The following is a 13,580-nucleotide window of genomic DNA, read 5'->3' as shown; positions in this document are numbered from 1 at the left end:
GCGTTCTAGGGTGTGTTTGTATCACGTTTGAATAAACTGTTAAATGTTTTTCTGAGTCCCGCGCTTGAGTCCTCATCTGTAGCCATTTCTTTGCCATTTATATATTAATTTGCTCAACTTTGGCTCTGAATTATTATTATTTTTTAAAAATACTTGTTTAACAGCACTGTTTTAATTCCAATCATGGCTACAATTTTGTCCATATGTTGTATTATGGCTTTACCTCTGGACACAATAAGAAATTAACCTGGTTGAGATCAGATTTTAATTTCAATTTGACAAATTTACAAAAATAATGTGAAAAAAAAAATGGGCTGAGCTGGAGAAAAATTATTCAGGATAAACTTAACATGGTTACATAAAAGTAAGGTCAATACAAATTACATTAAACAAACTTTGCTTGCTTATTAAAACATAAATGGGACAAAAGAGAAAATAGTGCATATCATTACTTTAATCTGACTCCCATAATTTTTCTAAGCATAAACAAGAGTGTCAGTCAGCTAGTGAAGATAGAACAACAGAAAGAATGGGTACATCTGTGATGAAATCATACTGGCAGAAATATTTTGAAAATTTTACTCTAAATATTCTGGTATTTAATGACAAAACCCAGACTCCACAATGCCAGGCAGTGAGCACAGGACCCACTAAAGGGCGTCAGGTCCTCGGGCAACCCGCAAGAAATCCGTTTCTGATTGTTTGGTCTGACAGTCGCACCACTGCTGCAAGTCATTTTGTAGCTCTGGTAGTACACATCCTGTTCCTCTTTGCAGATACCAGTCGTGCTGATGGGTTAAAGGCCTTCTACAACTCTCTTCAGCTCTCCTAGAGTAACTACCTGGCTCCTGAAGTTTCCTCCATTCTCTTGAGAATGTGCTGTCTCCCAGCACACCTTCTGGCAGTGGCATGTAGTTATTTGTCATGTTGGAGGAGTTGGGCTGTCTAAGCAATCTCTGTCGGGTCCAGGTATCACCTCATGCTACCAGCACTAACACTGACCCTAGCCAAATGAAAACTAATGGGATTTTTTTTTTTTTTTTTTTTAAAGCAGTCAGAAAAGATGAGGAGGGACAAATATTAGCAGCCTTCACCTGTAGAACCATTCTTACTTTAGTGGGTGCCTCTTTCTTGGTCCTCTAGTGCACCTGATATTAATTTCATTTACACTAAAGCAGCTGAAACTAAATTACACATAATATATACATGTAATTATTTGTGTCAGACACTAAATGTGTATTCTGTTTATTTACAAGTAATCTTTGAGTGATTTTATTATTAATGACTATTATTAAAAAGAGATTAATTCAAAGAAAACCACTTTAACCCTCTTGGGTCCAGGCTATAATTGGCCGTTTTTGACTACTCATGATTTTATCTCTATTTTTCACCTTTAAAAACTGTTCATCTTGCCTTGTTTGGTATCATTATTTTCAGCACAACCTCAAATATCTGAATTTAGAGTTATTTTTTCACGTTGACATACTGTATTAACACAATTGATCTAAATTCAGACATAAAACATAAAATCCGAATTTTAAAAAAAACAACGTGTTTTTTACTGTAAAAACCACAAACATGTTTAACGAATCATTTTCATAACTTGAAATGCAAATAGAAATTGTACATTTTTTATAATTATGCACAAGTTTTGCAAACAACAAGGTTATACGGTACTATTTACCTAAAAATGCAGCCAAGGCGTTTTCTATATATAACCATTTAAAACCATTTACAGAATAACCAGGTGTTCTGTATCAAATAAGAAGGCACACAAATTATTAATGCGACTCCAAAAAATTATTTCTGTCCACTATAAGACAGAGGAGAACGCCTCCTACTCCTCCCATTTTCTAGCTTCTAGGGTTTACATTGCAGTCCGTCTTTGGTGGCTTTTTTTACACCAACTGTGACATTCAGCAGTATAACTGACACACAAAACAAAACAATGACTACACTACACACTAGCTATAGCCTCCAAACACACTAAACGTCACTAAATCTTCCCCCCTCTTCCTAAACATCCAAATGCCACATGTTGCCATATAATGTTTTGATTGGTTGACATGGTACACTTGAACACCAATAGGGAAGGGGTGTTTTTTCTTTTTTACTCTCAATGAAAATCTCTGGATGAAATCTAAAAGAAAAAGTCTAACATGAGAGAAGGATAATGTGTAATGACTCAGAGAGCATGCTGTGTCTTAGTTTCTGCGCCACACAGGTATTGATGTTTGTCTGGGAGCCACACCATCACTGCAGGGGATGAAGTAAGAACTTGTCTTCAAGCACTCGGGAGTCAGTTTCAGACACACAAAGCAGAACTCTTTCTGACAGCGAGGACAGATGACGTTCTTGTCGCCTGTTCTGTCGTGCTCCACCCTCTGACCACAGGTGGGACAGGCTCGGATGGAGGGACAGGCATCGACCCCCTCAACCTGAGGGAGGGCGGTAGTCTTGCAGTTCTTGAGAAGTTCAAGGTCATGATTGATGCATCCATCGTTGTCGCAGCGGTCAGAGCGTGGAGCGCTACCTTTCCATGGCTTCAAACACTGCCAGCAGAAATGGTACTCTTTCTTCTTTACTGTTGTGCAGATTGTGCACTGAACATTAAGGTTGGTCAGGTCCTCTCTCTCCACACAGGTTTTGCAACCAGGACACTGTTATGACAAACATTCAAGAAGTTCAATGTTTTTGGATATAAACTTTGTTCTTGCTTTTTTAAATTTAGAGTCACATAAATGAAACTGATCAGATTATTACTATTCTCACATCAGTGCAGTAAATTTACCAAGTTAGTCATAATGATAATATAAACTAAGAGCAGTGAGGAATTGCTGGCATGGTTTTGACCATGAGTTGAGTCAACCAAAACACTTTTATAGTTAGGTTTTATGGATAATCAATGGACAATTCACTTTTCTTTTTGAGAGCACAGGTGGTTTTGATAGAGATAATTTATTGAATTTACAGCTCAGTGTGCCAGTCTTGCTATTGATATGAATCTGGAACATAAAAATATATCTCCAAATTAGCATTTTGTTTTGTAGGAGCAATCATTCTCCACTAAACTCTTTAACTAAATGAGATTAACTTGGACACTTACGGTTTTCAATTCGCAGTACTCTGTGGCAGCAAGGCGAGCGATATTCTCTTCAAAGTACGCCCTCTCTTCTTTTGTCAGTACTGCCAGCCTGCGCACCTCTTGGTAGGACCACGCTTCATCACACTTTTGTAGCGTACCATCCTTTAGAGCTGGGCACCTAAATTTGTACTGGCCCTGAAATATTAAAGACACATTGTTGCTGTTTTTGGTAGAAAAAAAGTTCTAAAAATTGCATAAGCATCAAGATTTACTGAGTTTCCATTCATGTGTTGACTATTTACAATTACTTAACAATTATGATTTTGGTCAGAGTACAATGTACTACACACACACACACACACACACACACACACATGCAGTACCTGATCCAACAGGCTGCGACACCACCCAGTGAGCGTCTCCGGGGTGACGGCATGGCCGCAGGACATCAGTGCTCTGAGACTCTGGTCTCCTTCCTCTGGAGCTAAGAGGAACAACAATTATCACAGGCTGTGAACTCAGCATTGTGCTACAGCCGTATTGAAGAGAACCTACTTTGTGCAAAGGCTCCGACCCCGGAAGTTTAGCACAAAGTTAAGATTTGTGTATGAAATGCCACTTAATTTGTTAACTAGAAAAACCAGTGCATTTATTATAATAATTCCAAAAAAACACGCACAATTATTAAAAAGCACAGGCATTAATTAAGTTATCAGTGACGATAACTAAACAGTTGTATTTCTTACGTAGTGGATCCAGATCATCGGGTCTGTTGACGAATTTCAGCGTCGTGTCTCTGGGGTCGTATCTTTTCTCTTCGGTCATTTTAGCTCAGAAGCTCTCCGTCCTCTCCGTGGATAAACAAGCTGTATGTCTCCACTCGAGTGAAGACCGAAGTTACCGTGTTTGCACCACTGACAGCAACAACATTCGTTTTTAACTTTCAGTTTCCCTCAGCAGTTACCAGAAGTCATGTGACGTAACGCTGCTGCTGCTGCTTCTTCTTCTACATTTATATTGGCGGTTGGCAAACAACTGAAAGGTGCATTACCGCCACCAACTGGTAGGAGTGTGGACTGGAAAAAAATTAATTTCTAGTATCAGCTGATGTTTGCTGGAGCCACAGCTGTAAAGCTGCTGATTTTTGGTGAGAGGGAAACATGAAGATGAAACCAGGAGATGTCCTTACTGAATCATCAGAGCTGAACAGGTGATGGAGAAACAGGTTTACCTTTTAGGTGACATGAATGAGTTGAAGGGAAGTTATGAACTGTTTCTGAGAGACAAATAACACCAGGATCCTTTTCTACGTAGCTGACAGCTGGTAACTGTGCAGGGGTGGGTCTAGCAAAGTTTTGCCAGGGGGCCAGGTAGGGCATTAATAGGGAAAGGGGGGCACAAAGAAATACTTTTCTTTCTTATTCTCATTTAAAATGTATAGCTTTATTAAATAATTATCTGAAGCTTACAACCAAAGTTGTTATCTGATGTAAAATGTATAGAAATCATACATATACCAACAAGACAGTGTACATCACTGTCACAACAGCGTTTGTTTTCATTCAAAGGCTTTAATACCTGGTGGGCCGGTCTTTAGTCAAAATGCCCGGGCTGTTTTGTCCCAGTCCAGCCCTGGGCACGACACGCAGTGAATTAATGTGAGAAGGTGCATCAAAAAATAAATGGCCGCGCCAGCGGTGCACATCGCAAATCAGCTTGCATAGACACTAGTTGTGCCTCTTCTTAATGACGGTATCTTAGCTATCAACTCCAACTACCAGATTCAACTTGTAATTGGCTAAAAATAACTTAGCCTATCGGTGAGAGGGACGTTGTTAGCTTTCCACATTCCGACACTTCAAAAGCTTCAGGAGCTGTCCGCTCAGCACAGCATGAGCACCACGGAAATACATGGATACATCCATAGACTCGAGACAGAATGCATTTTTGGGACTTTCAGGTGTATGGACCAATGTTTTATTTTCTGATCAAACCAGAAATCTTTAATGAGCAGCTAGATTTGTCTCGCATTAACTGGCTGAGTTAATGCCAGTTAATGCAACATCGAAGCAGCTGGACTCCACAGCTGTGTGTGTTCATGGAGCTTGCATTTTCACCTGCTGGACATCACTACCTGACAAGTTTAACTGTCTTCAGAACATTGCAGATGCCTTATTGACAGTATTTGGCTCTACATATCTGTGTGAGCAGATTTTCTCTCACATGAGTGTCCTCAGGTAGCCGTCTGAATGCTGGACACTCGGAGACCTGTGTCTCTGAGTGGGAGACCAGAGATCACATTAACATGTGTGTCTCTGTATTAACAGACATGCCATATTGGCTTAGTTTATTTTTCTTATCATTGTTGTGAGGAGACCATAAATAGCATTTGTATTTTCTGTTGTACAGTTCATTTGCTGTTATGGCAACACGTTCTCACTCCCAACTCGTCAAATGTGTGACGCATGGTCAGGCTCCCTCTGCTTCACTTATCGACGCGCAGGGTACCCCCCTCGCGTCGAGAATTGACGTGCAGGGTCCTCCTATTGAACACTATGCTGCTCCCTAATCGTTGTTTATTGACGACAAGAGATTGCCGCGGAAGAGCCTGTTGTCCGTATATTTATACATTTCCGAAATCACATTGTAGTGACGTGTACTAAACACAATATATTATATAATGTAAACAACTACCTGAGAAACAGCAGATACAGCAGCTAAATTAATTATAGGCCATTACTTTTGTATCGTTTATTGCATTTATGGAGGGAGTGGTGCATGCTGGGTAATGGCACAGCTAGCGACCGGGTGACTTTATTCACCCGCTTCGGCTGCTATCGGTCCATACAATGGGCGTTATTAGCAGAAATCAGTCCCATAGATATGGGCCATCCACCTGCTAGATTGTTCAGAAGGTTGTTATCATCCATCCAGATGGAGGATCACTGACAGGAGCGTGGAAGACTCCAGAATCCACTCTGGCTGGAATCCGGTGCAGTGTTACAGGTAAGACCATTTAAACGGACAGCATTTATAGAATGACTATTAAAAGTCAGCGAGTGTCAATAATGTTAATGTGGTTATGTTAGTAATACACCGAGTGCTAATATAACAGCTTTAAGATGCATTTGTAGATATTATTACGTGTTTTACCGTCTTTATGGTGCTAGCTTAAAGTTACGGTGTAAACGTTAGCTTATATTGTAGTAAAGCTGTTACTGTTTAAACGATGTTAGCACAGAAATATTAGCTTCTGTCATGACTGATGAAGTTACTAGTTAATAAAGTTTGCAGTAAAGTGATTAATCGCAGCCACAGATTGACAGTAAATATCCCGATTTGCTTCAATGCATCTCTAATGAATATGTGCAAGTTTCAGTGCTTCGTTTAAAGTGTATGATACTTATACTGACCCAGGGTCAGTGTAAAATACAACCCTAGCTGTGTGAACAAAGCCTGGCTCGTTTAATCCTGCATGACAAACCTCAGGATGCAGGTTCTTATTACTCTTTCCTGCTGGCACACCTGTCACACCTGAGAGTCAGCTAGAAACTTACAGTGACGTGGACATCATGCAAAGACTGCCAGACTCTGTAATACTGTAAATGATCAGTGACTCAGGTTAACACTAAACTTTAAACAGTACCTCTGTGTCTCTGTGTGTGCTGAACATCTGGAATCAGATTGAGTCAGGCTGCATCAGCTGAATCTGTTATTTGTAAATATCAATATTTTTTTATTCAGGTGTGGGGATAATATGTAAGACTGCAGTGAAGCGATGTACCAGATTAATCCCTGGCCAAAGGTATCGTACTTAAATCAGACTACTGAACCAGCCACATCAGCCTTTTGTGAGGTCTGTTTAAAGTAGACTTAAAATGAACTGCAGGTTCCTGAGAGGTGAACTGTGAGCACAGAAACACATGTTCATACATACAGCTGTAGCAAGCTTACATTAATTTTAAATAGACTTGTTACTCTGATGTCTGTCTCTCTGTTAGTCCTCTGACAGACTGGTACCTGTCCAGGTGTGCTCTACCTATGACTACTGGGACAGGCTCTGGCTCCTGTAATAGAAAATTTCTATTATTCTCACTTAAAGTATTTAAGTGCTTATGCATATGCTTAGTTGTGACACTGTTATAGACTGTTCAGTGAAAGTTTCTAAAACTAGATGAACCTACTTCAGCGTCAGCAGTTTGAGAAAACAACTCCCTTTACAGGTGCTGATAAGACCAAGGGCACAAAACAGCATGACCATTGATCCGTTAGGTTTCATAGCGAGGCGCGTGAAGTGTGGTAGGATCAGTTTGTAACTTCCTCCCTCTTCCTTGGAATGCATAAAGATGTAGGAGCACGACTTCTGTGGCAGAGCTGACATGATTGTGAACTGTGATGTTTGATGTGTGTTGGCTCTCCTGCGCGCAGTAATAAATAGCTTGATCACAGCTCTTTCTGTGTTGCAGACTTTATTTACAAAATTCCACGATACCCCCCACCCTCCCACTGTGAACATGAATTGAATATTCAGAAGAAAATGAATGGATAGACTGACATTTGTTTAAATACTTCTAGAAATCTGAGCTGTTGGTGTGGTAATAATATTAGAGCTAGCAATCTTTCTTACTGAATCTCTACTGTGAGTCATGTTACCTGAGATTAATTCTATGTTTACCTGACAGCCTGGACACATGTGCTGTGTGAGGGATGTAAATCAAATCAGATCTTAACTGCTTACATTTAAGGAGCCTGTTCATATTTAATTGTAATATGAACCAATGATTTTCTGATTGCTGATTCTAAGAGAGTCTTTGTGGAAATCCTGTTTGGCTTTTTGTCATTTTAATTCTCTTTTCCATTTTCCAGAACAGTTCTCCACAGTCGCTGTCCACATGGGTCAGTGGGACCAAGCAGCACTCTGCTAATGTGTGGACTCTGACCAGCAACATCCAGCAAGACCCAGGCAGTGTTTTCTATCTCCCAGCTGGAGTTTTTTGTTTGTCTGTGACTGGAGAGTCAGATTTTTGTTGAAGCTGGAGGAACAGCCTCACACTTGCAGAGGTAAGTCAGTTTGTAGAGATCCCTCCCATCTTGACTTTTATGTAGGGCTGCCACAAACGATTATTTTGATAGTCGACTAGTCACCGATTATTTTTGCGATTAGTCGACTAATCAGATCATGCATCCATTGAACGTAAAACGTACAGCTTATTGCACCAGCAGCATCTGCTCTTATATAACTATCATTAGCTTACAGCTTTAAGTGTTTAAGGTATGTGCTAACTAAAAATAAAAACAAGATGATAGTTTATTAAATTTAAATGAAATTTGCAGATTGTTTTGGTTAAGTTTAATAAACTCCTTGTTCTCTAAAATATAACGGGACATCGGAGTATATTCTCGAGCATCTCACACTTCTGATAATCAGTTGTCTGCTTGATGTTTATTCAGCTGTGTAAAAACTATAACTTTAATCTCAGCCAAACCGATTTACTCAGGAACAAATAAAATACTGAAAAAAGCCAAACAATAACATTTTTAAGTTATCTAAGTGACTCATATATCATGTTTAACCTGAGTAGTGAAAGACTGCGGTGGGTTTGAAAACAATTTGCCGGGAGTCCGCTGTTCTCACGGGCTCTAGTGAGGCTTGCCCCCGGCTCGCTATCGAGCTAGTGGGTAACAGACGTCTCCGAAAACGTCGGAGCGCTTTTGAAAATATGTGGTGTCTTGATAAACTGAGCAGATATTTGAAGTTTACACAGCTACATTCTCGCCTGAAAATATGTTAAACGTTTATTTTGTGACCCAGAAAGAATAATAAGATATTAAAACTAACTAGCTGCCGCCATTGTTGGAAACTGAGCAGGGCCGCGCTATGAATTCTGGGACACAGTTTCTTCTTCTTCTGGGTTTAACGCCAGCTGGCATCCTTGTACATGCAGTGCTGCCATCTTCGGTTTCATTCCGTTATTACACTCTTAAATCCTACTACTTATTCCTGCGTCTTTTGGGATCTTACATAGCTTCAAACGATGCATCGACTATTAAATTAGTCGTCGACGATTTTGATAGTCGACGTAATCGTGACTAGTCGACCAATCGTGGCAGCCCTACTTTTATGTGCTAGATTTCTTATCTGAAACACTAATATTTCAGTGACTGCTGCTTAGACCACAGGTTAATACACGCTACTGATCCCTGATGGGAGAATCATCACCTCTGCCAACAAAGAAGCCTGGTGGATATTTGTTTACAGACTGATGATGGGACATCATGCTCTGCATATTCAAAGTTTGTCTCTTGATTATTATTCGTACACAGTAATGTGAATTATGCTTATATCTAGTATAACTGGACCAACCTGGTGCTCTTCATTTCTGGAGGCTGTTGAGTCTGAATGTTGGATGTTGTGTATCTCGTGTTCTCTGGGCTTTGTTGTCCTCAGTCTTTTTGCAGGATCAGAAAACAAAACCAGGATGACCGTAAATGTTTCTTCTCCAATTGGATGATGATAAGACCGTGACACGGTATGCCACCTTTAGTCTTGTGATGAAGCAAAGCTCAGGAAGAAGTGTGATTAAATGGTACCCACATGTGTGCTGCTGAGAAGGATGTACAGGGGTATCTGCAGCCAAATCCAAGCCTCCTCAGGTTAGTTGTAGTTGCAGAATGCTATAGGACTGAGACAGCTGAGGCATCAAATGTTTGATTAAATGGATGAAAAAGAGAAGTTTCTTCCCTGTAATTATCACTTTTTAAAATCTTTAGCAACTTCAAGTCTGTCAGCGTGCTGAGGTCAAAGAAACAAGAAAAGAAGCTTGACTTCAGAGTGTTGTTTACAGTTTTCTGTCATCATGATCTCCCCTGAAGTTTATCGCTATTAGCCAAGCATTAAGTCCACAGTACTGTAATGATGATTCTGACTTTGGTCACGGTTGCATAATATTTTAATAATATGCAATTATTTTTTGTAATTCATATTTTTTCTGTTAATCAAAAATTTACTTTGTGAAATTTGTATTTGAGAATGAAGAATGTGACAATATATTTTTGTTCAATATTTAATTTCTTTCAGTTGCAATTGTTAAATGAAAAAAAAATAATTTAGCAAACTAATTTATCAAAAATATATATACATATATCTGTATTAGTTTTAATACATTAATTTACACCTGTATTGAAAATACCATATTGTATTCATACAGAATCAGTATGGTATCATTGTTTGTCTGATTGCTGAGACTAAGAGCTACTTTGATCTGTTTAGATCTAAAGTATCCAAACTCGAGCTCTAATGTTTCTTCACCCTTGTGTGTGTGTGATATGTGATTTCCTACATGCTGGCAGAGCAGAGCAGCAGTTTGTGCTCACAGATGGAGACGGTGTGGAGAGACGGTGGTGTTTCCTCAGAAGAACTAGCAGAGTCACCAAGGGCACGAGTCCATCTCACCACCTTGACTTGCTGACTGATGCTCGTCTGCACTGCACAGAGGAAATCAACTGACCGAGGTTTGTCCAGTGACGTGTTATGAAATGTATATTTGTTTTATGCTTACAGATATGTTTTTCTTGACAGAGGCTCTGCAGAGGTTAGACAAAGCAGAGAAAACGTGTGCTTTACATTTTACTATGATTTACTGGGATATTTGTTGCCTGATGTTTAGCAGGAATGGAGGAATGGAATCAAAGGGAGATGTTTTTGATGTTTTTGTAATGATGTAAGTAAATCTTCAGTATTATTTATTTGCTTGGTTATTTTAGGAGTGTTTCTGAGTGAGGGAGAGAGGAGTCATCATCCAGGTGAAGTGACGTGGATCAGTGGATACACTTGTCTCCCCTTTAAAGGAGACACTCTTAGAGAGAGACGATCCGAGACATCCCTAAATGTTAGTGCTTTCAAATACACAAACATTTTTAAAGGACAAAAACGAACATCCAACTTTGACTGTAATACAATTAAATCTTTGCATGTGTGTTTTCAAACTCTCAGATGAGCAGGATATCAGTCTTGGACTGTGTAACCTGCAGGAGCAGCACTGAATGATCACCACACATGAGCATGTTCCTGCAACATTCAGCAGCTTTGCTTTTGGTAAGTAGAGTTACCTAACTACAGTAACTCTAAACACATGCCATCCATTTCTAACGGCCTGGTTACTTCCTGTCAGTTTTTTTAGAAACCATGTGGTCACCTGACCTAACACTGTTTCTTCTTCTTCCCCTTAATGTTGAAGTGTCAAATGTCAAACAGCTGGAGAGGAAACTAAACCAGTACTGGGATGTTTCACCAACACGTGCCAGATGCTGTTCCTTCATGGTTTCATCACCAGAGACAGCCCCGCCCACCTCAGGACCTCGCCATTGATCATGATGATTATAATAATGACAGCGAGCAGAACTAAGACTGTAAAAATCCACGACCAGAATGTTTAGATGCTTTCTAATTATTAATGAATACTGAGAGCCTCTTTCTGTGTTTTGGGGTTTTTTTTTTACCTCATTTGTTACTAACAAAGTTCATCAAACTCACACAGTTTACATTTTGTATGTTTCCATCTTTACCAGCCACACTCTACCTGCAATTAGAAAACAAACCTTAGAAATCGTCGTTTTTCTCTTTTGTAATTGATGATAATTCAGTGAATATACTGCGCTGCTTCCTTTTATTGCGTCACACATTGCTTTAAGTTTTTCAGTGTCCAGTTATTTTTTACTGCTGTTTGAATTCACTGTATGTTTGACCTTGTAGACTGTTTGATGGACTGCTTGTCTTCCTGTTTGTAACCGCCGCCTGTTTTTGACTAAAGATTTGGATTCTGACTTTAACACAGCCTCTGCGTGTCCTCCCTTTGTGTCCTCTTCCTCTGTGAATGTGTTGCATGTGTCACAGATTCATTTTATTAACAGCTTTCCCACAGTCAGTTGCATCAGCATTCATTCACAGCACATTGCAGAAGGATTCAGATTAATACAGTGATCTTATAGTCAGAATTATCCTGACAGACTGCCACTGTAAATTATCTTTCATGAGGTCAATTTTAAAGCTCAGTATTTCAAAGCAGGAGTTATGAAGAATCATATTGGCATTAGGACTGTAACAATATGTACTAACAAAGTCAAAGTTTTTTAATTATGCTAGAATATTGGAAGACAATCAACTTTTAGTGTTTTCTGCATATTCATTATACTGAAATAGAGATGGTGACCCTAACTGTACAGAAGTATACTAAACAACTGACAATCTAACAAACATTATTTGCCTGAGCCGTCATGCACAGTGAGTCTGGTCCTGTGCTGTGAGAGTATGATAAGCATGTTTCTGGTCAGTTTGGAAGAAATAATATCACAATGTAGATCTTTTTTTCAATATTCCTTCTCTTTTACAACATAAACTGTGATCAAAGTTACTTATTTTCACAGCATGTAATAATAGTGACAGTCCAGGGCATTGTGGTCTGTTGAGCTAGGGTTAGGGTTAGCAATTCAGACATATGTACTCAATTTCTTGCTGGATATAACAAACACCTAGGAATTCATATTATAATTTGATTTTCATGAAATATTCATATTCAGTATCAGTCATTGTATATTATAACTACGTATCCACCCAGGCTCATGGTGGGGCAGGGCTCTGTCCTGGGATGCTTGAGTGAAAGGTAATGTACACCCTGACCAGGTATCCAGTCTGTCGGAGTTGTTTTCAATATTTGGTTCTAAAATATGAGTGAAAACAAAAATCCAACTAGGATTCTTGCATATGATGGGTGAAGTCTGTCTTTGACTGTATTGTCCAGCTGATCCATCAAACCCCCAGCAGGTTAACCTTATCATGACAAACTCGGTAACAATGTAAAAAATTAAACAGCAACAGTCTAAATTTAAAGTGCATTCTAAACTCCTCTTCAATAAATTATTTGGATGTGCAGTGAGTCATTCAGGACTGTAAAACGTGAACTACAGAACCCAGAGTCTTCATCATTAAATCTCTGGTTGCTTCATTTTTCTATCCTATCTCAGATACTTTAAAGGTTTTAGTAAAGTTGCATTCTCATAGTGAGGCAAAGTGCTTTATGTGTGTGTGTGCGTGTCATGAACGGCTGTAAAAGCCCTTTAATTACAGAACAAAGCGGGGTTTGAGTTCGAGTTACGGCAGACTGGAGCTACTTCTAAACGGAACGCAGCCTTCCTACGGCGGACAGCTAATAACAGGAATCGGACGCGCGGTCCACCCGAGGCCACAGCAACCACCATAGCAACAGCCTAGCATGTCTTTAAAAACATATTCTGTCTTCATAACTTTCAAAAACGTGAAATGATTTGCAAAGCGTGAAAGTGTTACAGCTGCAGAGAGCTATGGCGGTATCTTTGGAAGCTGTTTACATAGCTAATAATATACGATGTAACCATGGAGACAGTCAGTCACGTGAGCTAGCGGTGCACGTTTACTACAGTGAATAAGGTGATTGTGTGCACAGCGTCCACACGCTGCACA

General features: G+C 39.5%; 1 protein-coding gene and 1 long non-coding RNA gene across 7 annotated transcripts; one reads left to right on the top strand and one right to left on the bottom strand.

Moving 5' to 3' along the window:
- Window positions 1–299: 299 nt before the first annotated feature.
- LOC134618485 (uncharacterized) lies at window positions 300–4,073 on the bottom strand. Its single transcript, XM_063463905.1, has 4 exons — window positions 3,832–4,073; window positions 3,469–3,569; window positions 3,107–3,280; window positions 300–2,660 (listed from the first exon to the last, which is right to left on the bottom strand). The coding sequence occupies exons 1-4, from the start codon at window positions 3,908–3,910 to the stop codon at window positions 2,205–2,207; spliced, it is 810 nt and encodes a 269-aa protein (XP_063319975.1). The 5' UTR covers window positions 3,911–4,073; the 3' UTR covers window positions 300–2,204.
- A 1,447-nt stretch (window positions 4,074–5,520) lies between these two features.
- On the top strand, window positions 5,521–11,914 carry LOC134624829 (uncharacterized). 6 transcript variants are annotated; one of them, XR_010093661.1, is made up of 8 exons: window positions 5,521–6,091; window positions 7,952–8,146; window positions 9,259–9,379; window positions 9,534–9,739; window positions 10,436–10,597; window positions 10,850–10,974; window positions 11,079–11,180; window positions 11,323–11,914. It is a non-coding gene; the product is annotated as an uncharacterized LOC134624829 (long non-coding RNA). The 6 variants fall into 6 exon arrangements; XR_010093663.1 differs by having other exon boundaries at window positions 7,957–8,146; window positions 9,259–9,739; XR_010093659.1 differs by having other exon boundaries at window positions 9,259–9,739; window positions 10,441–10,597.
- The last annotated feature ends 1,666 nt before the right edge of the window (window positions 11,915–13,580 follow it).

This window comes from Pelmatolapia mariae, linkage group LG3_W, assembly GCF_036321145.2.
Source record: "Pelmatolapia mariae isolate MD_Pm_ZW linkage group LG3_W, Pm_UMD_F_2, whole genome shotgun sequence".
Taxonomy (NCBI): Eukaryota; Metazoa; Chordata; class Actinopteri; order Cichliformes; family Cichlidae; genus Pelmatolapia; species Pelmatolapia mariae.
This window is presented reverse-complemented; position numbering and strand designations above follow the sequence as displayed.